Genomic DNA, 25,878 nt, shown 5'->3' on the forward strand with positions numbered 1-25,878 from the left:
GTGCCGCTTCCCTTGCCCTCTTGGGTCCCCATTGCCTCTCCAAGGGCTGAGAGCCCTCCTTTCCTCATGTGCACCTGGATTTAAAGCTCTGCCTTCTGGTTACTCCGTGGTGGACTATCCCTCATTTTGTGAGGCTCCACTCACAGCCCTCACCTGGACTGTGGAGATCCTCTAAGCTCTCCTGGGGATCTCCTGGAGATTCTCCTCCAGAAGGATGGAGGACAAATCCCATCAGCACTGTCACCTGTGAGACCACCTGCTGCAGGGGATTCAGAAACAATTTCCCATCTCCATTGGCACTGGCCAATGAGAGATGAACTCCGAGTGCTGCCCTCGGTCCCTAGGAGATCACACAGATCAAACATCCTTGGAGCTCGTCCCCTAGAGCCTATGGAGCTCACAAGCAGAACACGAGACCCCTTTGAGATCCATCTGTGAAGAAAGGCCACACTTGAGGCAAATCACAGGGGAGATGCTCTTTTATTATAGTAAATGTTCCTGGGTAGGCCAGGTTTGGCATAAGGGTACCCAGGCCCTAGTTCTTCCTGAGATCACAGAAATGTACCAGGAAGCACCATGTTACAAGAGCACTTAGGACAAATATACATTTGAGTGCACAGCAGGACAGTGTGGAAATGAGAAGAGACTTGAAAAGGAAAAAAAAAAAAAAAGGGAAGAAAAAAAAAAAGTCCTGCTGCTGTTGGTGGACATGTTGCCAGAAAAACTGCGGGCCCTTTGAAGGGTGCAACAAGGAAATGCCTTGCAGTATGGGGGTGGCCCTGAGCAGCAGAGCTCTGTCCCCACACGCTGCATCCAGCCTCTCCTCCCCTCCACTCATGCCCCACTTGGACTGTTGGAGCAGTGTAGAGGGAAGAGACCAGTGCTGGGTGACACATGACTATGATGACCTCCATAGGGAGAGCAGGTAAAATTACCCCCTGATTGTGGCTAGGGGAGCTGAGTTCTCCTAAAGGACACAGGAGCCATGGTCTCACCCTGTCTGTACTCATGTGAGCCTGACTCTGTGCCCCTGATCTCTCTTGGAGTCAGTGCTGGAAGAGACACTGCACAGGGAAACTCTCCTCCTTGCATGGGAGACTTTGGAGGTTGCTTAGTGGGGCTCAGAGTCTCCCCCCTCTTTGCTGCTGAAGGGGGAAGCCTGGCATCCTGCTCCAACATGGTCCCTGTGGCAGATTCAAATGAGATATTCCTGCAGAGAAACAGCATGAACCAGACTATATATTTTTCCTTTACTGGAATATAAGAGAAAAAAAGCAAGCAAGAAATAAATGAACAACACGTATCCTTAATGCCAAATACCCTAGGACAGATCCTGTTGCTGGCACTAGACCTGCTGGATGAGTTTCCTTAGGGCATTCTTGAGCTCCTCATTCCTTAGGCTGTAGATGAGAGGGTTCAGTATTGGAGGCAGCACTGAGTACAGAACGGCCACCACCAGATCCAGAGCTGGGGAGGAGATGGAAGGGGGCTTCAGGTAGGCAAACATGCCAGTGCTGACAAACAGGGAGACCACGGCCAGGTGTGGGAGGCACATGTAAAAGGCTTTGTGCCGGCCCTGCTCAGAAGGGATCCTCAGCACAGCTCTGAAGATCTGCACGTAGGACACCACAATGAAAATGAAACACCCAAAGACTAAACAGGTACTAACCCCAAGAAAGCCAACTTCCCTGAGGTAGGATTCTGAGCAGGAGAGCCTGAGGATCTTTGGGATCTCGCAGAAGAACTGCTCCACCACATTTCCTTGGCAGAGTGGTATGGAAAATGTGTTCCCAGTCTGCACAAGAGCATTAAGAAAGCCACTGGCCCAGGCAGTTGCTGCCATTTTGACACAAGCTCTGCTGTCCATGAGGGTCCCATAGTGCAGGGGTCTGCAGAGGGCAACGTAGCGGTCATAGGCCATGACTGTGAGGAGAGAAAACTCTGCTGAAAACAAGATTGCTAATAGGAAGATCTGGGCAGCACATCCTGAGTAGGAAATGGCCCTGTTGTTCCAAAGGGAAATGCTCATGGATTTGGGGACAGTGGTGGAGATGGAGCCCAGGTCGAGGAGGGAGAGGTTGAGGAGGAAGAAGTACATGGGGGTGTGGAGGCGGTGGTCGCAGGCTACGGCTGTGATGATGAGGCCGTTGGTCAGGAGGGCAGCCAGGTAGATGCCCAGGAAGAGTGAGAAGTGCAAGAGCTGCAGCTCCTGCGTGACTGCAAATGGCAGGAGGAGGAACTCGTTGAGAGAGCTGCTGTTGGACATTAGCTCCTTAGGGGCACAGGAGTCCTGTCCAAGGAAGGAAAGAAAGCCAAAAGTTAAGGCAGGCTTTTCTGAGCCAAACCATTTCAGTTTCTCAAGGAACTCCCCACATTTCCTCTCTCCCTTATTTCGGCTCCCTTTCTGGTGCTCCACTTTGAACTGGCTGAGTGTGCCAAGTTCAGCAGGGACTCCTGCCCATAGCTCCGGAAGAGTTGTTTCTGCTTTGCTGCAGGTGGAAATAGATGCACTAGTCTTTGAGTGGTATTTGTGGAGATGCCTTGGAATGGCATATTGCATTGCTTGGAATGGACTTAGTCCAGCGACCACGTGGCAATATTCTCCATTCACCAGCATGAGAGCTGAATACAGCCCTCACACCAGTTGTATCTGAAGGAGAAGAGCTCTGTGAGGGATTCACCCCCATCAGTCTTGCCCTCCTCAACAGAGATATTTTTATCTGAGTCTGCCACACCAGATCTCACTCCAACAACGGAGAACAACAGTCAAAAGGAAACAAGGATAGACCTTACCCTTTCTACATGTCAAGATGTCTAGAAATAGACCCTGTCCTCATGCCTCCTTTAACCCTGCACCCTGCACCCTTATTACAGGCACTGCAGAGAGAAGGAGTAGCTTTGATGCACACAAGCTGCAGGAGACGATGTCCACCCCTTCTATGGCAGGGCTCTTCAACATTTAGAAATCAAGTCTTCTCTGCAAAAGGATAAGTGGAGGAGTCTACTGATATATAAGTGTGCGTATAAATAATATATATGATGGTGCACACACAAACACACAAAGGTGCCTACTCACTGTGGTAACATTATTTGATAGAGCTGAAATCTTTGGCGCTTCAGTCATTGTCAGCATAAACCCTTGTGCATCCCAACAGGAAAAAAAAAAAAAAAACCTTGTTAGGACTTTGTCATGGGACCTGCTTCATCACTGAGCCTTGCCCCTCACTGTCATGTACTTGCCCCTCACTCAGATGAAGGACAACGACACTCACAAGTGAGCCCAGTTCTTCCTGCAGAAACCTCCCAGGAGCAGGGGACTGTCCAGAGGCACCCCCAGGTTTGCAGGTGCTAAAGAGCAGCTCAGATAAACCCTGATGCAGCAGCCCAGGAGAAGATGGTGCTGTCTATGGACTAAGGGATGTCTGAGGGGACAGTCTGAAGTCTCTGGCAGATTCTTTTGCTGCTCCTTGAATCTCTTAATGAGTCTCAGTCTGTTGTCCAAATCTGCCAATTTTTCCTCTTACCAAGTGGAAGAAAAATGTAAGCACCACCTCACTGGCTTCTCTTTCAGGAAATGCCTGTCCTGCCTTTCCTTTTGCAAAGTGCTCCCTGAAATGTGCTCACAGCTAGACCTGTGAGCAGACCTGACCCCTGCAGCACCCTCCCAGCAGGAGAAGGAGCCTGTCCTGGTAGAGGATAATCCTCCCACCCAGAACTTCTCCCCTCAGTCCTGTGGGGAGCTCCCTGGGCAGGCTGAGCGCTGACCTTCACAGGCGACACAGTCACTGCTGCAGGCACACAGCACCTTTGGGTGCAGGGACCCTGCTCTGAAGTGCAGACCTCTCACCCTGTCTGCACAACCCGGCTTCATATCACTGCTGTTTCTGTTGGGGAAGGCAGCAGGATATCCTGCCCTTAGGTGGTATGTTAGAGAATCCCTGCTCTGAAGCAGCTCCTCTTCCTCTGCACTGCAAAAGCCAGGAGAAAGAAGAGAAAAATGCTGCCAGCTATGGGGTGTGATGGGTTCTTATGTCCCCTTCAAGAAGCTCCGTAGCATTGTCCTGTAAGCACAAACTCACCGTGTCAAGAGCTGTGGAGGTTTCCTCTGTGCTCCCGCTCCACACTGCCGTTCCCCTCTCGCTGCCTTCTCTCCTCTGCTGTCCGCAGCAGCAGGCAGTGCCCGCAGCCCTGCTGCTCTTGGCACAGGAGCTGCTCCTGCACTCGGCTGTCTCTGGGCAGTGCTGCCAGGCTGCCACGAGCTGCCTCTGTCCCAGGAGCCTGGCCCCGCTCAGGAGCAGAGGCCCAGCTGAACTCACCAATTTCTCTGTCCCTTGTGCTCCCTCCTCCTGGGAAATGTTCACTGGAATAGAGTGAAGTGATCACCTGTTGTCTCTTCCCATCGAGTGGAGAGCAACTCTTTCAAACCTTGCAAATTCTTTCGTCAGAGGATCACTACCTATGACAGATGGAAATGTGCTCCTGTGGAACACCCAATTCTCATCTCTGACCTAGGCAGGACACCTAGTTAGGACATGAAGGGAGCTCCTTGACACATGGTTCAGGGATTGACTCAAATGTGTCAGTCTGGGCATCTCTTGCTGGTCTAGAAGACCCTGACATGAAGTGGGATTCAGAAAAATCCTACAAGCTCCACAGGCAGCTCAAGTGATTTCCCTTTCAAAACTGAAGTGAGCTCAACATAGAGGTCTGCAAGAGAGTTCCTTGTCTAAGCTGCAATTGCAGTCACTGGAGATGGAGGATGGGAACCAGTTGCTCCCACACAAACACCTGGGGAGAGCTGAGAAAACTGAGGAGGTCCAAGGCATGTGCCAGGGCCCACTTGCTCTGATGCAGCTCCTTGGAGACCTGCATCATCCTAGAGCATCAGGGTGGGGGCCTCAGGAGAATTGCATTGCCCATCTGAAATGACCCCAGATGCCAAATACAATGGCAGCCCCAGGAACTATGAAGATGAGGCGTATGAAGGTTCTGGCATGAAGCAGCAGCTCTGGTAATTCAGTGTGGATACTTGATTTGATGGCATAGAAAAGTGCTTGCAGGGCCTTGTCAGATGCTTGGGGTGTCCAGCACAATCACATGTCTCTGGCAAATGCAGCAGGGCACCTGCAGGAAAATCATGTCCCTTAGCAAGGGCTCCAGGGCATCCTGCGTTTCCATGCTGTAGCCAAACAAAGACATTCCAGCACTGGCTGTAAGGAAAGCCCATCCTGTCTACATTCAGGGTGCTGCATAAATGGGAGGCATCCTCACCCCGCCATGTCTCTGCTCCAGTCTCTGCCCTCTCAAACCCTCCTAGCTCTCCTCTCCTGAATTTCTGCTCCCCCTGCCAGATGATATGAACAAGGACTGGGCTAATGAGGGCCTCAGAGTGGATGGAGCACTGGCTACCAAGGCCTAGGGACTTCTTCAGCAGCACCTTTGCTTTCCTAGAGATTGCTTCAAGAAATCTGCCATCCTGCCCCATCCCTCAGGCTAGACAGGTGTGACAGTCACAAGTGGCCCATGTGCCCACCTACAATCCCTGCACACATACAGTCATGGTCCCTACGGCACAGGCACGGCCTTTGGGTGCCTGGCACTCCCTGGGTATCCCTTTTGCCCTGCCCGGTGGCCTGATGGAGCCAGCAAAGCTGCTGCTGGTGCTGTCAAAAGGGAGGGTGGGCAAAGGCACTTTTGGAGCATCCTCACAACCTGCTGGTCTGTCCATGCGCATTCGAGTCTTCAGCCAGTGCTATTCCGGTGGCCTTTGCTCTGGAACAGAGCAGTGATGCACAGATTATGCATCCAGCAGCAGCATCCCTGCACATCTGGGCATGCACTGATGCAAGAAGGAGAACCTGTCCTAAATATTCATGATTTTATTCTGCATTTCCCATATTATAATTCATATTGCTTTCATGTACCCTCATACCAGCTTATTACAAGATGAAATTGGAGAGGACAAATAGCAAAGGTCTTTCCTGCTCTCCCCCACTTTTTTTCTCTACTTTTTCATTTTTTTTCAGTAGGATTTGGAGGAGGACCTGGAGCAGAGCCCACAGCAGGGCAGCAAGGCTGCAGGTTGTCACATTTCCAGACTCTTCCCATCTGCCGGCCTGATGGTTATCAACCAGGTGGCCAATCCTGTGAGGACAGCTTTAAATTGGGAATGACTCAGGGGAGAAGAAGACTCCAGCAAGAGGGAGGAATTGACGAGCTGGGATGGCCAGGAAAGGTGCAAGTGATGTGGACAAAGGAACCCCTGGAGAGAGCAGTGGGATGCAGGGAGCTCTGCTTAGGGACAGACAGAGAGCCTGTCAGGATTGTAGGGATAAGGATTAGTGGGCAGAGCAACAGAGCTGGCCTTTGTAGATCTCTACTATGGATCTCTAGAAAGACATCATGATGGGATCCCCATGGTTTTCACCAAGACATCGTGATGGCGTCTTTCTCCAAGGTCTCCACCAAGGAATCATGATGGGACCTCCACAGTCCCCACAAAGGCATCGTGATAGGGTCTCAGTGGTCTCAATAAGGGCATCAGAATAACATCCCCATGGAAACCACCAGGGCTTTGTGATGGCAGTGGCATCATGTCCATAAGGCCATAAGGACCTCAGGAAAGGCAGCCATTTAGTAAGCATCTGTCAAGAAGAAGAATGCTCCATACAAACAGTTGGTAAAATTAGGAAACATCTCTGGAGCCCAGCTTGACTAAATAGGGAACTGGCATGTGGTCTTCAAGTCAATAAGGCAGCATGTGGAAAGGGGAAGAGGCTGCAAAGGAGGAAATCACAAATATTGTCCAGAACAGTAAGGATGGTTTTGGGGAAGCCAAATCTCCCTGCTCCTGCTTCAGTAAGAGTAAATAATGAAGAAGGAAAATGCGGGCTCACTGCTGAATGGGACTGGGATTCTAGCAAGTGCAGTCCTGCTTGGCTTCAGTCAACCTTCACCAGCAAGGTGAAGCCTGAGAAATGTCTGAAAGGGGCAACTGGAGAGGTCAATTCTCTGTCCTTGCCCTGGCAAGTGTGTGCACTGGGCAGAGCTATAGCGTTGGCTGGGATTGGGGCTTGGTTTGGAGGTTTGGCGTTTGGCAAGACGGGACCAAATTCCTGTGGGATGAAAGAGCACGAAGTTTGAGTGCAGGCTGAGATGAGGGTGAGCCTCAGCTCCATGATAACTGCTGCGGGCTGCTCTTTAGGTAGAAGTGGGATGGAGGACAGTCTGTGACAGAAGACAGTCTTCCTCCTGGAGGCACCAAAGCAGGCTCGTTGTTCTTCACTTCCTCAGCAGGTTTTCATGCACTGTGCTGCTTAAGAGAGAGATGATAGTCCAGAAAAGAGCAAAGGTGCCCTTAGCACAGATCCCCCTGAGAACTTTATCTAGGAATCTGCTTCCTGCCTTACTTCATTGCCATGGTCAGTGTTGTGCACCAACATGGTGCTGCCAAAAAAGAAGAATGAAAATGTATTTCATAATGTTAAAAATGGCCAGAAGTTTTGGAAGGGTTAATTTTTGTTATTCTATGAGAACCTTCTGACTTATGACTAAAATCTGCTGAAGGGGTTGGATTCAATTTGACCACATAGAGAGGCTGCTGCTGTTGGAGATTCCCTGGAGCGGTTGTGTTCCCCTGTGGTGCCGAAATCAAGTGTCTGTTAAGACCACTTATTCCCCTCCATCGATTAGAAAGGGAATTCCAGACTACCGCATTTGACAGAGGCAACTGCATGGATGGGGTCTGACACTTATCACTTTGAAAGTGCACATCTGCACTTTTCATGGTTTGAGTATTCCTTCTCCTCTTGCTCTTTATCGTTCAGACACCTCTCAACTCTTCCGTTGCTGCTTTGAGCTTCAGGGAGTCTTTCAGGAGGTTATTCCTTGTAGGCTGTAACATTCCGCTACTGGAGTGGAAAAACAGTTTGATTTTAGCCAGAGTGATCCAAGTCCCCAGTAGCTGATGAGGGAACTGGCAGAGCTGGGGAGCTGAGCAAGAAGGTTCTTCATACAGGTCTCCCCTCAAAAACACTGCTTTTCACACGTGTCCAGACTTCATTGGAGACATTCTAGGAAGTGGAGAAAGTGTGTATGGCTGATTCAGAAAATGGAAGAATAAGGAAAGCTCAAAAAAAAATAGCCATGTTTCTTTCCCAGGTGCTCATTGTAATCAGTCTAATGATAATACACTCCTTTCCAATTAGCTAGAGAAGATTTGAAAACTGAAGAAAATTATGGCAAGAATCATGGCTCCTGAGGGGTTTTGCATTTGACTGACCTCTTCGGAGTAGTTGATGCTGAGCCCATGAAACACCAATGCTGAGAGGAGACTGAAGAAACTTCTCAAGAAGTTCAAGTCAGAAGCACATCCCCAAGTTTCTTGGAGGGTTAATGGGTCCCACTGTGGTTCATTACCAAGCAAAGCCTCCCCAGGGGCTGATTAGAGCAGAGAGTTGGAAGTCATGATTAAACGTAGGAAAATGCAAAGTGCAGGTGCCTCTGATGCCAAGTCAACCCCACATGTGCGTTATCAAGCAGATTGACCAGAGGAGTCCAGTCCCTGAGTAGGGACATCCTTTCCATCAGGCTTTGCCCAAGGCTTTTGGTTGGAGCAGTGCCTACGTGGGAGTGTTCAAGGCCTAGGGCAGGACACTGATCCAGGACACATTGTGTGCCTGGGGGAAAGCAGGCAAGGAGGCCCTGTTGCCAGAAGGAAGAAGTTTCTTCTCCTAGACCTCAATGGCAGAGACACCAGCCATGGCCAAGAGGACATAGACCTAGTTTTTCAGAGGTTTTGGCACCACCCTCAGCTGTCTCTCCCTTGGGCTCTCCTACACTTTCCCATTCCTGTGCCTGTTTCCCTGCAGCCTGTAGGCATCAAGCTGCTTCTCCACCTTGTTCTCACCCCAGCATCTCTCCATCTTTTCCCATGTCTCTCTGTCCTTAGTGACTCTTCTTTGAAACAATAAGGCATGGCTTGATCTCAGGTCCCCTCCAGGTGACATGATGCACCACAGCACTGCTCTTAAGTGACATTTCTCTTTTCTTCAAGTCAAGTCTGTACCTCAAGCTTCCGTTTGTGACTCTTTCCCCTTCTCTGTTTCTTTCCCACTATCTAAATAAGTTCCATCATCCCTGAAACCGCCGTGCAGGCAGTCACAGGCTCCTGCTCTCTTCCCATTAGCTGTAGCACTTCAGCAGGCTAAAGAAGCTCTTGGCCCTCAGCTTCTCCATGCAGATCTTGTGCTGGGCATTCCCCAGTCCATATCACTGCAAGGGTTGGTCCATCCTAAGGGCAGGACCTGATTTTTGTCCTTATTGGAACACCATCACTACAAAGTAGACAATACTATCCTGCATAGCCAAGCTGATCTCCCAAGACGTGTTCTACTTTTAATGAGCGTCGGGATAGACCATCCTTGGGCTGGGTGGCTGTGCTCCTTAAAGACCTGCTGGCTTTCCTAAGTTCCACCACCCTTCAGATTGCAGGATTTCCCCAGCGGGTGGGAGCCTACGCAAGCTCTCACCCAAACCTTGATCCATCCCATGCAAGAGCTCCTCCCATCTGAGTTGTCCCTTCACATCAAGGACATCCACCCCAACACCTTTCTTCCTGCAGAGCTTGTCATCTGCCATCACAGCCCTCTAGTCATGTGAGTGGTCTCAAAGCATCTCCATTATTCCAACCGTGTTTCAGTGCTGTGACAGCTTGTGCCTCTCCATCTGCCCTCCTCTGTGCTCCAGCCTGCATGCACTTGTGTGTGATATTGGGGTGGAGAGCCTCAGCTGTGGCACAAAGAAGAGGTCTGCAATGGAGAAACCTGTTACCATGAGCTAAGGACATCGTGTGTGCAATGGCCCCACTTGACAGCAGTGACTTGCTCGTGTAGAGAGCACTTGTCAGGGCTATGCTGAAAGGAGGTTCCCACAAAGAGAGAAAAGTCTGGAATGCCCAAGGCCAGGGAGAAACAGGAGACGGATTTGCCTCCTATGGGTGATTAATGGCAACTTGGGCCTGTGACAGAAGTGAACCCCGCTCCAGGAAGGACAAGGTGCCACTGAAGAAGTCCCTGGACCTGGGCAGGCTGTGATTTACCACACGGAGGTCATCGTTAGCCCATTTCCTTCATGTAAGGGTGTGAAGAGTTTCCGGAGAAGGAGAGCTACAAGATTTTAAGGGTGAGGCTACTAGAGCAGAGACCTCTTTCCACCATTGGATGACAGGAGCAAGGAAAATGTTAGTGATGTTCACCGGGTGACTGGATGGCAGTCCAAGCCAGGACCTTCTTCCCTGGTGCGTTGTCCTTCAGGGAGGTCAATTCAGCTCTGTCCCAGGCCCCAAGGTGCTGCAGAGGGAGCTCAGGCAGCAAAACCCTCTCCTGCCAAGGCTGGGCAACCCAGCTCTGTTTCCCCCTGGCCCTGGGCTCTGCAGGCTTTGCTCTCTTAGTGGGAATCTCCTCTCACCATCATATTGCCACCTGCTCTCCATGACAGCATGCCTGTGCTCTGAAGTGCAGCCACCATAAACGCTGTGTCCTTGGCCCTTGGTAGAACAAGTTTCATCATCACCAACCTGTTCTCGGCACCACAGCTGGGGCTTTGCAATGGAAACATGCACAAGTGCATAAAACCTGGGCCAGAGAGAGGAGCAGATGGAGGTGCCCATCTGACTGAGAAATATTGCCAAGGTGTGGTGGAATCTCACACAGGATTCTACATCTCATACAGTAGCAGGGTAGGAGATCTTCAGGAGTCGGCGGAGGAAGATGAGCAAAGGGGCTGCCCTTAGTGTGAAGGGGCAGCTCAGGGGTGTGGAGCTCTTTGAACATGAGGACTAGGGCCTGGGTTCAAGGGTTATAGGTGACAAGGGTGAGACGACAGTGGCAGTGACCAAGCACCCAGGCAGGGTGAGGAGGTGGGTACAGTCTCCTTTAAGCAATGTGAGCAAGTGTGTGGCTGAAATGGCACCCCACGTGCACACAGCCTGCCAGCACTGGCTGCAAAGTTGTGGGAATAGTTGTTCTCGAGGACTGGCTGGCTCCTGCAATGAGCTCCCAGGAGCTGGGAGAGGGCCGAGGAGGCAGCAGTGCCCTGGTCTCCACCACATGTCAGCACCTTCACCTCGCGAACCACAGGAGGACTCACGTCCTTCCTCCCCGCACTCCTCCCAGTGGACAACTCCTCCCCAACAGGCTGAGGGAGCCTGAGGTCTCCTTGTCCACCCAGAGGACGTGTCCCAGATGGACTCCCATCAACCCTGCCAGTTGCTTGTTCCCAAGTGCCTGTCCCAGGAATCGTTCTCTGGAGGGGACTGTTCACTTGTCACAGCCACAGGCAGGGCAGTGCCAAGAGGATGGCGCCAGGCCTGTTCTTCCAGCATTGCCTTGGACAAGCGGCTTGTGAGGAGCAGGAATGGCCTGGCCCATGGGTGTCCCTGCAGCCAGCTATAGGGAGCAGCCTGGGGACGTGGTTGAGTTCAGCACCAAGAAAGTGTGGGTGCAGCAGCAGGGCTGGTCATCACTGGTGCTGGTGGGTCCAGGCTGGGAGAGGTCCTGGCAGGTTCCCTTCTCCCAAGGGGAACACGGGGGCTTCCATGTGTGCCCATCCCTGCACCCGCACACGGCTCCCTGGCTCCACTGTGCAGACTGCACCCAGGACAGGGTGCTCAGCCCTGGGGAAATGTCCCTCTGACACGGTCCCTATGACAGCCCGCACTGCCCTGTCCCCCCACAAACCCTGCTGGGCCCAGCCTTGTACCACGTTGGGGTTGGTGCAGAGCCGTCCTTGGCCTCTGAGCTGGGAGGGAGGCTGGGCAGGGCCGGCTGGTCCTCTGGCTACAGGCACTGAGGCCAGCAGGAAGGAGCTGCCCAGGCAGCCAAACACTGACACTGAAGGTGACCTCAGTGACTCTGCAGGCTCCCTTCCCTGGGCCTCCTGGGTCCCCATTGCCTCTTGTGGGAGTGCAGAGCTCTCCCTAGCGTAGACATTCGTTGTTTTTGCCCTTTTCATTTGGGTGGCTCCCCTCAAGTTTCTGAATTGCCATTCACTGCTAGGAACATGGTGCCCTTGGAGATGCCCTGTGATCTCCTGGAGGCTCCATATCCATCTTCAGCCCTGTGACATGGAAGATAGTGCTTGACCATTCACCATCTGCAGGAGCTCTGAGAACCCACAGGTGAGAACTGAATCCAACCCTCCTTCCCTAACACATCATCTATGAGATCATTGCTGGAGGTCCTGGAAAGCCCTGAGAAAAAAACAGATACTTTGATGGCAAAAGTCCATGAGCACATTTTAGAATGTGACTTTGGAAGGAGAGGCCAACCTTCAAGTACTGCAGTGAGGAAATCCACTTTTATTTGAGCAAAGCCAGGACTGACACAGAAACGCAAGGACAGACATATTTACAGCAGGTATGGCAATTACACAGATTGGGTTCATGCTTCTGGCAAAGTAGGATGCATTCAAAAACTTATGTAAAAAATCATTATAAACACAGATAGAATGCTCAAAGCACAAAACTATCTGAGATGCATCAGGAACCACTTGTTAGGAAGGACAGGGAGCTTATTTCTAGCACTGACTGAGCCAGTTTCATTAGGGCGTTCTTCAGATCCTTGTTCCTCATGCTGTAGATGAGGGGGTTGACCGTTGGAGGCACCACTGCATACAGAACAGCCACCACCAGATCCAGAGATGGGAAGGAGATGGTTGGGGGCTTCCCGTAGGCAAACGTGCAACTGCTGAGAAACAGGGAGACCACGACCATGTGCGGGATGCACATGGAAAAGGCTTTGTGCTGGCCCTGCTCAGAGGGGATCCTCAGCACAGCTCTGAAGATCTGCACGTAGGACAGCACAATGAAAACAAAACATGCAAAGAATAAACAAATACTAAACACAAAAAGCCCAACTTGCCTGAGGTAGGAATCTGAGCAGGAGAGCTTGAGGATCTGAGGGATCCCACAGAAGAACTGCTGCACCACATTGCCTTGGCAGAGGGGTAGGGAAAATGTGTTCCCAGTGTGCAGGAGAGCATAGAGGCCCAGGCAGCTGCTGCCATTCTGACACAAGCTCTGCTGCCCAGGAGGGTCCCATAGTGCAGGGGTCTGCAGATGGCAATGTAGCGGTCATAGGCCATGACTGTGAGGAGAAAAAACTCTGCTGAAAACAAGAATGCTACCAGGAAGACCTGGGTAGCACATCCTGAGTAGGAAATTATCCTGTTGTTCCTCAGGGAATTGGCCATGGATTTGGGGAGAATGGTGGAGATGCAGCCAAGGTCAAGGAGGGAGAGGTTGAGGAGGAAGAAGTACATGGGGGTGTGGAGGCGGTGGTCGCAGGCTATGGCTGTGATGATGAGGCCGTTGGCCAGGAGGGCAGCCAGGTAGATGGCCAGGAAGAGCGAGAAGTGCAACAGCTGCAGCTCTCGTGTGTCTGCAAAAGGCAACAGGAGGAGGAACTCATTGAATGAGCTGCTGTTGCACATTAGCTCCTTTGGGAGTCTTGTCCAAGGAAGGAAAGAAAGCAAAAATTTAGAGCAGACTTGTCTTCAGTTTCTCAAAAATCCCTCATATTTCCTCTCTCCCTTAATTCAGCCCCATTTCAGCTGATCCACATTGAAATGGCTGTATTCTCTGCAGCAGGGACCCGCTTCCCATGGCTCCAAAGAGTTGTTTCTGCTGTGCTGCAGGTGCAATTTGGTTAGTATTTCTGGAGATGCCTAGGAATGGCGTCTTGCATTGCTTGGAAGGGACTTGGCCTGGAAAACCCACTGGGAATATTTTCCATTCACCAGCATGAGAGCTGAATACAGCACTCACACCAGTTGTGCCTGCAGGAGAAGAGCTTTGTGAAGGATTTGTCCCCATCAGCCTTGCCCTTCTCAGCAGAGATATTTGTGTCTGAATCTGTCACACCAGATCTGACTCCAGCCAGCGAGAGAGAGAACAGTCAAATGGAAGCAAGGAAAGACCTTACCTCTTTTTAGATGTCGAGATGTCTAGAGACAGTACTTGTCCTCATGCCACTTCACCATCTGCACCTGTATTCCAGAAACTTCAGAGAGAAGGAGCAGCTTTGCTGCACAAAATCTGCAGGAGTCGACGGCCTCCCCTTCTATGGCAGGGCTCTTCAATATGCGGAAATCAAGTCTTCTCTGCAAAAGGGTCACCGCAGGAGTCTGTTGATAAAGAAATGTGTGTGTATATAATACATATGATGGTGCACACAGAAACACACAAAGGTGCCTCCTCAGTGTGGGAGCATTCTTAGATAGAACAGAAATCTTTGGCATTTCAATCACTCTCAGGAGAAAAAGACTTTGTCGTGGGACCTGCTTCATCACTGAGCCTTGCCCCTCACTGTCATGTACTTGCACCTCACTCACATGAAGGACAACGACACTCACAAGTGAGCCCAGTTCTTCCTGCAGAAACCTCCCAGGAGAAGGGGACCGTCCAGGGGCACCCCCATGTTTGCAGGTGCTAAGGAGCAGCTCAGATAGACCCTGATGCAGCAGCCCAGGAGAAGCTGGTGCTGTCTATGCACTAAGGGATGAGTGAGGGGACATTCAGATGTCCCTGGCAGACTCTTTGGCTGCTCCTTGAATCTCTTAATGAGTCTCAGTCTCTTGTCCAAATCTGACAGTTTTGTTTCCATTTTCCTCTTACCAAGTGGAAGGAAATTCTAAGCACCATCTCAATGCCTGCCTTGCCTTTCCTTTTGAAAAGTGCCCCCTGAAATGTGCTCACAGCTAGACCTGTGAGCAGACCTGACCCCCGCAGCACCCACCCAGCAGGAGAAGGAGCCTGTCCTGGTAGAGGATAATCCTCCCACCCAGAACTTCTCCCCTCAGTCCTGTGGGGAGCTCCCTGGGCAGGCTGAGTGCTGACCTTCACAGGCAACACAGTCACTGCTGCAGGCACACAGCACCTTTGGGTGCAGGGACCCTGCTCTGAAGTGCAGACCTCTCACCCTGTCTGCACACCGCAGCTTCACATCACTGCTGTTTCTGTTGGGGAAGGCAGCAGGATGCCCTGCCCGTAGGTGGTATGTTAGAGAATCCCTGCTCTCAAGCAGCTCCTCTCCCTCTGCACTGGAAAAGCCAGGATAAAGAAGAGAAAAATGCTGCCAGTCATGGGGTGTGATGGGTTCTTATGTCCCCTTCAAGAAGCTCCGTAGCATTGTGCTGTAAGCGCAAACTCACCGTGTCAAGAGCTGTGGAGCTCTCCTCTGTGCTCCCACTCCACCCTGCCGTTCCCCTCTCGCTGCCTTCTCTCCTCTGCTGTCCACAGCAGCAGGCAGTGCCCGCAGCCCTGCTGCTCTTGGCACAGGAGCTGCTCCTGCACTCGGCTGTCTCTGGGCAGTGCTGCCAGGCTGCCACGAGCTGCCTCCGTCCCAGGAGCCTGGCCCCGCTCAGGAGCAGAGGAACAGCTGAACTCACCAATTTCTCTGTCCCTTGTGCCCCCTCCTCCTGGGAAATGTTCCCTCAAGAAAACTAAAATAATCATCTGTTTTCCTTTTCTCATGAGTGCAGAGAGGTTCCAACATTGCAATTTATTTCATCAGAGGATGAGGAGCTATGAAAGTTGTGAATGTCCCACTCTGGAAGAATGATTTTCATCTCTTAACCAGACAGGGACACCTAGATGGGACAAAAGCCATCTCACTGAGATGTTGTTCAGGTTTTGATTAGGATTAATCAATGTGGGCATTACAGAATGCAGACCCTCAGCTCTGGGTCTGAAGTGATATTCAGATTATTCCTGTAAATTCCACACATGCCATCGGTGGGATTCCCCTTGCCAAAAACAAAGTGAGCACAACACACTGGTGTCCATGTATGCTCTGTGTAATATCCCACTATAATCATTGGAGATGGAAGAGTCAGTCGCTTACACACAGATATCTGGTGACAGCTGAAGAGACAGATGTGGTCCAAGGCAGATGTGCCACACACAGATGTGGTGTCAGTGTCTGCTTGCTCTCATGCAGGAACTGGGAGATCTGCATCATCCTAGAGGATGAGGTGAGGATCACGTGGGGAATTGTCTTGGCTATCTGAAATGACCTCCTGGTGCCAAACACAACTGGAGCCCCACTCACTCAAGCTGAGGCATAGGAAGATTCCAGTATTAACCAGCAGCTCTTGTAATTCAGTGCAGACACTTGATTTGATGGGGTTGAAAAGTGCTGGAAGAGCCTTGTCAGATGCCTGGGTTGTCCAGCTCAACCATATGTCTCTAGCAGATTGGACCTGCAGGGAAACTATCCCCTTTGGAGCACTTGCTGGGCAAGTGCTCCAGAGAATCCTAGGGTTCCATCCTGAACCCAAACAAATGAAATCCAGCACTGTCTGTAGGGAAAGTCCATCCCATCTACATCCATGTGTGCTGCATAAATGAGAGGCACATCACACCAAGGTATCTTGAGACTCTTTGCTCTCTCAAACCCTTCTTGCTCTCCTCCCCTCAACATCTGCTCACTCCATCATATTATATGAACAGGGACTGGGCTAATGAGGACCTCAGCGTGGCTGGATCACAGGCTGTCAAGGTCCATGGACATTGTCAGGGACACCTTTTTCTTCCTGGAGATTTGTGCAAGAATCTGTCATAGGTCCAGTATAGCCACAGAATCACCTCAGGCAGAACCCCCTTTCCTGCTGTTTCTCAATGCCCAGCTCTGTGTCCTCCTGGCCTCAGACACTGCTGGATTCACTTACTTAGTGGGAAGCTGCTTCCACCATTGCATTGTTCCTGCTATATATGACAGCACATCTCTGCTCTGAACTGGGCCATTGCACACCCAGTGTCTTTGCCTCTTGGTAGCAGGTTTCTCTGTGACCATTCTGTTCTCTGTGCCACAGCTGAAGCTCTATAGCCCAAATATGTGCAAGTGTAGGCAGTCTGAAGTAGAGGCAGGAGTACATGAAGATGTGCAAACTGTCACAGGCCAGAAATATCATTGGAATGTTGATCAATGGAAGATGAGGGAGGATGCCTTTTGTGTGAAGGAGCAGATTGGATGTGTGGAGCTCTTCCTTGGAAGAGGCAAGGTTTGAAGCGAGAGCTTGTGGGTGAGCATCTCAGGAGGGAGCTCTCCTATTTCTCGGCAGTATAAAAGAAGTCTGTGGCTCACTGGCCCTGGTTCTTGTTGAGCGGACTTTAATCCCCCTATCACGAGCTGGAAAGGCAAACTGCAGGTTGCAAGCAGTCTGGGAGGCTTCTGGAGGACATTAAGGAGAACTTTTTTGCACAGCTGCCAGATGGGCTGATAAGGACAATGCTTTCTGGTATCTGGACACTTCAAACAAGGACAAACTGATCAAGGATGGGATAGTCAGTGTCTGCCTTGCCTACTGTGACTATCAGAATCTTGAGTGCCTAATGCTGAGGGGAGTGCAGAAGGACAGTAGCAGAATAGAGACTGGGCTTCAGAAGAACCGACTTCCTGGCCTGTTCAGGGGACTGGTGGGGGATTCCAGGGGAGGCAGCTCTCAAGGACATCAGAGCTCAGGAAAGCCAGCAGGTCTTTAAGGACAGACCTGCCAAGCACAAGGATGGGTCATTCTGATACTCACTAAAACTATCAGATAGCTCAGGGCACTCAAACCAGCAGATACCCCTTGAGTAGACTGGGATCTCGTTACTTATCTCCAGGCTAATAGGGCAATGTAGAGGAGAAAAAAAGGCAGAGGCAAAGGCAGAGGCATTTAGAAATATTGTCCAGCATCACATTACAAGGACAAGTGCGGGGTCCTGCACCTGGGGAGGAATAACCCCAGTCACCAGTATAGATTAGAGGTTGACCTGCTGGAAAGCAGCTCCACAGAGAGGGATTTGGGAATCCTGGTTGACAAGGAGTTAACCTTCAGCCAGCAGTGTGCCCTCATGGCCAAGAAGGCCAATGGGATCCTGGCCTGCATCAGGAGGAGTGTTGCCAGCAGATGTTGCCCCCTCTCCTCAACTCTGGTGAGGCCTCACCTGGAGTATTGTGTGCAGTTCTGGGCTCTGCAGTACAAGAGGGACATGGAGGTTCTAGAGAGGGTGCAGCATAAAGCAACCAAGATGATTAAGGGACTGGAGCATCTATCGTATGAGGAAAGACTAAGCGAGTTAGGCCTGTTTAGTCTGGAGAAGAGAAGACTGAGAGGAAATCTGATCAACAGTAAGTACCTTAGGGGTGAATGTAGGGAGGATGGGGCCAAACTCTTAGTGGTGGCCAGGGTAATGGGTGCAAACTGAAACACAGGAAGTTCCATCTCCATGTGAGGAAGAACTTTACTGTGAGGGTGACAGAGCCATGGAACAGGGTGCCCAGAGAGGTTGTGGAGTCTCCTTCTCTGGAGATCTTCAAAACCCGCCTGGATGCCACCCTGTGCCACGTGCTCTAGGTGTCCCTGCTTGAGCAGGGGGTTGGACTAGATGATCTCTAGAGGTCCCTTCCAATGTTAACCACTCTGTGATTCTGTGAACTTGCTGCTGGAGACAGTGCCCATCGTTTCGCTTAGCACATCTTCAGAGTGCAATTCAGCCGAGTCTACATTAACTCACCCATCAGACCGGGAGGGGAATTACTGCAGCACAAACAGCCTGGCAATCATCAATTACTAATGCCACTGCTCTTGTTACACCATGCTTACTTGGGCACTGGGTTCATTTAGCAGCCTAAAAGGTCTTGCTGAACTCCCTGGTCCAATGGTAGCTGGCCGCAAGTCTCTGCTCCTTGTCCACATTCGCCAGAGAAGATCATGCTCACAGCGGAACAAATTCCTGGTGCTAAGTGCTCCATCTCCCTCCTCTTGATTAAGGAGCTGCCTTTCTCCAGGGCTGCAGAGCTCCGCAGGTGTCAGCCCCTCCACGGGGCACCCTCAGCAAACCCTCTCGTCCCCGCCGCTGCTGCTGGCCCCTCACTGCTCTGGCAGCAGCGACCTCAGCGCCAGCACCCGCCGTGAGCCTCCTGCTGGCCCAGCAGCTCCTCGGGCAGGGGGACCTCGCTCGCGCACAGCCCAGCGTGGGCTGCTGCCGCCGCGGGCTGCAGGGACACCAGGTTCCTCGGCAGAGCCGCCCCTCCAGGAAGGGGCTGCTGACGTCACAACCAGCTGCGCGGCCTGGCCTATCAGGGGCTGCGGCAGCAGTGACGTCACCAGCCGACGCCCACGCGTCAGCACAGAGCCAGCCCTGCAGAGAGCAGGGGCCTCCCGGCAGCGTCCCCGCAATGGCCTCCGTGTCCCTGCCCGCTGCTGAGACACCCCTGGCCTCACAGGCAGCGCCTGCTGCTGCCCCGGCAGCTCCGCGCACACAAGGGACCTCCCCGCGTGTCTGCACCAGACCCCGCTGCCGGCCGCGCTGCTGCTGGGACAGGAGCGGCCTCAGAGCCCGTCCCCAGCCATGGGCCAGCGCTGGCCTCGCAGCTGCTCTGCCAGCAGGGACCTCCCAAGGAACTGCCCAGCCAGGCGCCTCTTGCTGGCCTGCCTGGGACTCAGCAAAGAGCAGAGCTCACGGTCACCCGCACAGACATGGATGGACCTGCTAATGCCTGGTGCTGTCCAGTCAGGAGCACAGACAATGTGACCCCCCTGCCAAGCAGGAGCAGTGCCATGTGCCTGCTGCTGGCCTCCCAGGTGCTTGCAAACATTGACTTGACCAGCATCTGACTAGATGATCTCCAAACGTCCCTTGCAACCAGAGAAAGGGGCCTTCTCTCACTCAAGCCCCCTTGGAGCTTGCCTATGAGCCAGCAATGTCCCCTTGCCGCCAAGAAGGCCAGTGGTCTTCTGGGGTGTAGTAGGAAGACTGTTGCCAGGAGGTCAAGGGAGGTCATCCTGCCTCTCTACTAGGTCCTGAGGAGGCCACCCCTTGAGTCCTGTGTCCAGTACAGGGCTCCCCACTACAAGAGGGACATGAAGCTACTGGAGAGAGCCCAGCATATGTCTATCTATGTCTAAAGTTGATCAGGGAGCTGGAGCATCTCTCCTATGAGGAGAAGGTGAGAGAACTGAGCCTGTTTTTAGCCTGGAGAATGGAAGGCTGAGAGGGGATCTTATCAGGGTGTGCAAATACCTGAAGGGAGGATGCCAAGAGCAGGAGGATGGCTCAGACTCTTTTTAGTGGTGACTAGTGATGGCACAAGAGGCAACAGATACAAATTGAAGCACAGGAAGTTCTGCCTGAATTTGAGGACTGTGAAGGTGACAGAGCACTGGCACAGGTTGCCCAGAAAGGTTGCGGAGTCACCTTCTCTGCAGATATTCCAGACCTGCCTGGACAGGATCCTGTGCAACGTGCTGTAGGTGACACTGCTTGATCAAGGGGTTTGAACTAGATCATCCCCAAAGCTCCTTCCAAACTCAACCATTCTGTGATTCTATAAATGGTCTCCACTGGAATAGATCAGCTTTTTGAGCTGTAGGGATCTGCCTGTCCCTCAGCTTTATTGTGAGTGCTCCTCTAGTAAGATAGAAGGCATCCAGGGTCATTAGAGATGACCAAGGAAATTCCTGCCCTGACCAGGAATCCCACCTGCCATGTATTTGTGGAGTTCATGAGTTAGCTGAATCCTTCTCCAAACCTGGCACTTCTGAACAGACATGTGGAGCCCAAATAAGCCATCTGAATAAGTCATCTGAATCATATATGCACCACGTATAAAAAAGCTCCCTTCTTATCCCTGTCTGGGTGTCCTGCCTAGTTTAGAGATGTGAATTAGGACTTCCCATGGGACATTTCTAACTTTAGTAGATAATCATTATCTGATGAAATAAACTGCAATGTTGGAATCTGTATCCCTGTAGTCTTTAGAGAAGGAAAACAGGTTACTCTACTTGATGGAACATATCCCAGAGGGAGGAATCCCAAGGGACAGAGTAATTCATGAATTCAGCTGGGCTGCAGCTTGTGGCAGCCTGTCAGCACTGCCCAGAGACAGCCGAGTGCAGGAGCAGCTCCTGTGCCAAGAGCAGCAGGGCTGCGGGCACTGCCTGCTGCTGCGGACAGCAGAGGAGAGAGGACAGAGAGGTGAAAGGCAGCGTGGAGTGGGAGGACAGAGGAGAGCTCATGGTGGGAACAATCTGTGACATGGTAAGTCACCGGCTGCAGGGTAATGCTACTGAGGTTTCTGGAGGGATCTGCAGCATCCCTCCAACTGATGACTTCTTTTTTTGAGGATTGTTCTCCCTGCTTCTACTTTGCATACGAGGAGATGCTTCAGAACAGAAATTCCCTGTCCCAGCATCCCAAGGTCAGGGCATCATGGCTGCTTCTTCTGGAGCTGGTGCAGGACAGTGAAGGCAATGTGGGCACAGAGGTTGTTCAGAGCACTGTTCTTCAGAGCAGTGTCCATGCGCCCCAGGGTGCTGTGTGCCCGGGGCAGTGATTCTGTGAGGATCAGCACTCAGCCTGCCAGGGCGCTGCAGGGAGAAGATCTGGGTGGGTGGAGAGATCCCCCCTGGGCAGGTTCATTCTCCTGCTGAGAGGCTGCTGTGTGGGGTCAGGGCTGCCCACAGCTCAGCCTCACCCACACAACATATCTAGAAGGGGCTTTTCAAGAGGACGCTCTTGGGAAGCTTCTATGAAAGGGAAGGGAATATCCAGAGGCTAGGATTTTGTTTTGTGTCTTTGACAAGGCAGCAAATGAATGGGGCATTTTAGGTTTAGATGCTTGAAGGAGAGTTCTGCAGTGCTGCTCCGAGGGATCAATAGGTCTGCGAGGACCCCAGAATATTCCTCCAACTGCCTTTTCACCTGTGGGCAGCAGCAATATCCCCGTTGCAGTTCTCCTCATTCTCGTTGTGCTTAGTCTCACTCTGCTCTCAAAGGGAAGGGCTCCAGGGCATTTCTGACCTCCTCTGCAGTCAGATTTCCAGAACAGCAGAGCTGCCTCTCTCCTGCCATGTACCCATGTCCCATTGCAAGGCACAGGGTCTGAGAACCACTGCCCTGGAAGTCCACACTGTCTGGGAGGTGCAACCTGGGGACAGTGCTGCTCTGTCTCTCTGTCCTCCCTTTGCAGCAGTCACAGTGTTTCTCCTCCTTTCCCTGCCTCTCCTTTCTGCTCTTGTCCTGGCAGTCAGCTGGGGCTTCAGCTACAAATTCAGATACTCACCCTGAGGTCCTGCCATGGAGGTGTCTGAAGAGGGGCAATGTGCCCAGGGTGCTGGGCAGCATCATTGGAGGGGCTGCAAAGGGGTTGACTCTCCCTTTAGGAGACCCTGTGACTGTCAGGACACGAGACTGTCTCTGTTGTCCTGCTGGGGTTGTGAGCTGCCCTCCAGGGCAGGATTCAGTGCACAGAGTCTTTGCCATGTCAGTAGCAGTGTCCTGTTCTCTCCATCACATATCCACCTTGAGCTTAGAGGGAGAGCAGAGTTAAATGACTGCTTTGAAACCAGCCTTCTATGATCTCAACAGAGTCCAGGGTTGTGTTCAGGAACAAGGCAGATGGACTCAACAGCACTCCACACTGTTCCCTAAGCAGCAGAGAGCCCATTTCCCTCTCCAGTCTGCTTAATGTTCACATTTTCAGAAATAGAGACATCTGTCTTTATTTGCATGCCAATAAAGAAATGCAAAGAACCTGATGAGATATGGTGACAGAATCTAAAAAGCTCTAAAATAAGTAATTCTTAAACAAAATGCTAAAACCCCCTGCTGCATCCTGAACACCTTGAAAGTGTGTGTGGGAATATGAAACGACCCTTTATATTAAAGGTGGATGTCCTGTGACATAAACTCCAAAAAGGAGAGATATCAAGAACCAGTCCTTTATACACATTGGTGTAGAGTAACTCAGGCTCCGGCTCCTCCCAGAACACTCAGGTGGAGCAGAGACTGAGGAGCTGACTGAAGGTGATAGGGAGAAGAAGGAATTACTGAGAGCTGGGATGGGGTCGAGAAGCATTTCTATGAAAAATGGAAAGTTATTTCAGAGAAAATTCTTCTAAGCTATTATTGCCTTTTCTTGCCTACAGTTTTCCTGAGCCCAATAGAACAGATGTCCAACAGCAGCTCCCTCAACGAGTTCCTACTCCTGCCATTCTCAGACACGCGGGAGCTGCAGCTCTTGCACTTCTTGCTCTTCCTGGCCATCTACCTGGCTGCCCTCCTGGCCAACGGCCTCATCATCACAGCCGTAGCCTGCGACCACCGCCTCCACACCCCCATGTACTTCTTCCTCCTCAACCTCTCCCTCCTCGACCTTGGATCCATTTCTACCACCGTCCCCAAATCCATGGCCAATTCCCTCTGGGACAGCAGGGACATTTCCTACTTGGGTTGTGCTACCCAGATATTTTTCTTTGTCTTCTTTATCTCAGCAGAGTATTATCTCCTCACTGTGATGGCCTATGACCGCTACGTTGCCATTTCCAAACCCTTGCACTACGGGACCATCATGGACAGCAGAGCCTGTGTCAGAATGGCTGCAGCTGCCTGGGTCAGTGGTTTTCTCCATGCTCTCATGCACACTGGGAACACATTTTCCATTCCGCTCTGCCAAGGCAATGTGGTGGAGCAGTTCTTCTGTGAGATCCCCCAGATCCTCAAGCTCTCCTGCTCACACTCCTACCTCAGAGAAGTTGGGCTTCTTGTGTTTAGTATTTGTTTATTCTTTGGATGTTTCATTTTCATTGTGGTGTCCTACGTGTGGATCTTCAGAGCTGTGCTGAGGATCCCCTCAGAGCAGGGCCAGCACAAAGCCTTTTCCATGTGCCTCCCACACCTGGCTGTGGTCTCCTTCTTTGTCATTACTGCATTGTTTGCCTACCTGAAGCCCCCCTCCATCTCCTCCCCACTTCTAGATATGGTTGTGTCCATTCTGTACTCGGTGGTGCCTCCAGCCTTGAACCCCCTCATCTACAGCATGAGGAACAAGGAGCTGAAGGAGGCACTGAGGAAACTCATCCAGTGGGTACAAGGTCAGTGCTAACAACTGTTTCATTCACTCACCAGGATATCTGGCATCAAGGCTGTATTTTATCCATTTCCTTTTTTAATTCTCTCTTTTACATTCATCTTAAAATAATAAATAATAAAATAAGGATACCTAGTTTTTGTCACGTCTGCACAGGAATCTCTTCGTTATCACTTAAACACAGACCATGATAAAGCAGGAAGCCAGGCTTCCCCCTTCACTAGCAGAGAGGGGGGGATTCACTGAGCCGCTTCTTTGAGCTCCCTTGGATGTGCCCAGTGCAGGGAGGAGAGTTTCCCTCTGCAGCGTCTTTTCCAGCACTGACACCAAAGGACCTCTGGGATACAGAGTCACGGCGGGACAAGAGCAGGTGGGGTGAGACCAGGGGTCCAGTGTTGTTTAGGAGATCTCAGCTCTCGTGCCTATGGTTAGAGTGTGATCTCAAATCTCTCTAATATGACAGAAATGGCAAACAAGTGTCACCACAGGTTTCCATGGTTCCATGCAAAGCTCCAACACACAAAACTAAACATGAGTGAATTGAAGGAAAGTCTAGAGGCAGCCTTCCCATGGCAGTTCATCTTTCCTGAAGACACATTCCAGGAGGGCAGCAGGACTTTCTCTATTTAGAGTTGGCCTCCTCATTTCCGTGCTATCCTTCCATGCTTTATTCTGCAGATATGGCCCAGGAACTCTCATAACCTGGTAGAGAGAGGCTTGTTTTGCCTCGTACCCTGGAAGAACAGGCAGGACCAGTCCTTGGGCTCCCATAAGCCACAGCTGGATTCCAGAATAACATTTCCATAATAAAAAGGGATCTGCCCTATGATGGTCCTGAATCTGCTGTTGCCGTTCAAGCGGCGCGGCGACCTGGTTCAGGGACGGCACGGCGACCACCCCCAAGCCGCTCGGGCCATCAGCTCACTGACACCAATGTGGTGGACGGCAAATGGCGTTTATTGATGGGTAACAAGGTGTTATATAGATAAGGTTTACAACGTCACATCCGTCTGCTTACATCATAAACTAACACTACTGGCTATTAGGGGCCCTACCTTTCTGTACAGCGCGATATCTTCCGGCCGCCAGACCCTAACTATCTGCAACATTTCCCCCCTCCCTATGCATAACAAAACTAGCTAAAATATGATTATCTTATTCTTACTTATTCTTATCTTCTTCTAATTACTTAGAATCATAGAATCATAGAATGCTTAGGGTTGGAAGGGACCTCTAGAGATCATCTAGTCCAACCCCCCTGCATACGCAGGGACACCTAGAGCACGTGGCACAGGACTGTGTCCAAATGGGTTTTGAAGATCTCCAGAGAAGGAGACTCTACAACCTCTCTGGGCAGCCTGTTCCAGTGCTCTGTCACCCTCACTGTTAAGAAATTTTTCCTTAAGTTTCCTTTCCTTTTCCTTTTTCCTTACTTATTCTCATTATTATCTTATTCTTATTACTATCTTATTATTATCTTATTGTGATCACTTATTCTTATTATTATCTTACTCTTACTTATTGTCATTATTACCTTATCTTATTACTTACTCTTATTGTTATATTACTCTATTCTTATAGCTTATAACAATCTTAAAATTATATATCATAAACTTAACATAAGGCACAAAGTGTAGAAGGTAGGGGATGACAGGTAATACCGCGGTATAGAAATAGGGTGTATCTTGGGATAACTTGGGGATAATACTGAGTGGATATATTCTTAAAGCCGTTGTCGGCGTTCCACTAACATGATGTTAACCTTCTCTAGCCGACTCTTGACAAACGGCATGAGCTTATTCAATATACAGGGTCCAAAGATTAGCGTCATCATGATCATTGTGATCGGCCCTATCAAGGTGGATATTAGGGTGGTTAACCACAGCGAACCGGTGAACAAATTTTTGTACCAGCTGCGTTTGGAACAGGGTTCAATGGGTGCTGGTTGGCAAGGCGTGGCACT

At 51.1% G+C, this 25,878-nt stretch overlaps 1 protein-coding gene across 1 annotated transcript; it reads right to left on the reverse strand.

Annotated features, from left to right (window-relative positions):
* Positions 1-1,345: 1,345 nt before the first annotated feature.
* Positions 1,346-2,266, reverse strand: LOC148596040 (olfactory receptor 14A16-like). The gene has a single exon (XM_088532820.1). It carries the CDS (start codon positions 2,264-2,266, stop codon positions 1,346-1,348), a length of 921 nt encoding a protein of 306 aa, XP_088388946.1.
* Positions 2,267-25,878: the final 23,612 nt, after the last annotated feature.

This window comes from Tinamus guttatus, unplaced genomic scaffold (genome assembly GCF_059628265.1).
Source record: "Tinamus guttatus ecotype Peru unplaced genomic scaffold, ASM5962826v1 Tinamus_guttatus_pri_ptg000034l, whole genome shotgun sequence".
NCBI classification, from domain to species: domain Eukaryota; kingdom Metazoa; phylum Chordata; class Aves; order Tinamiformes; family Tinamidae; genus Tinamus; species Tinamus guttatus.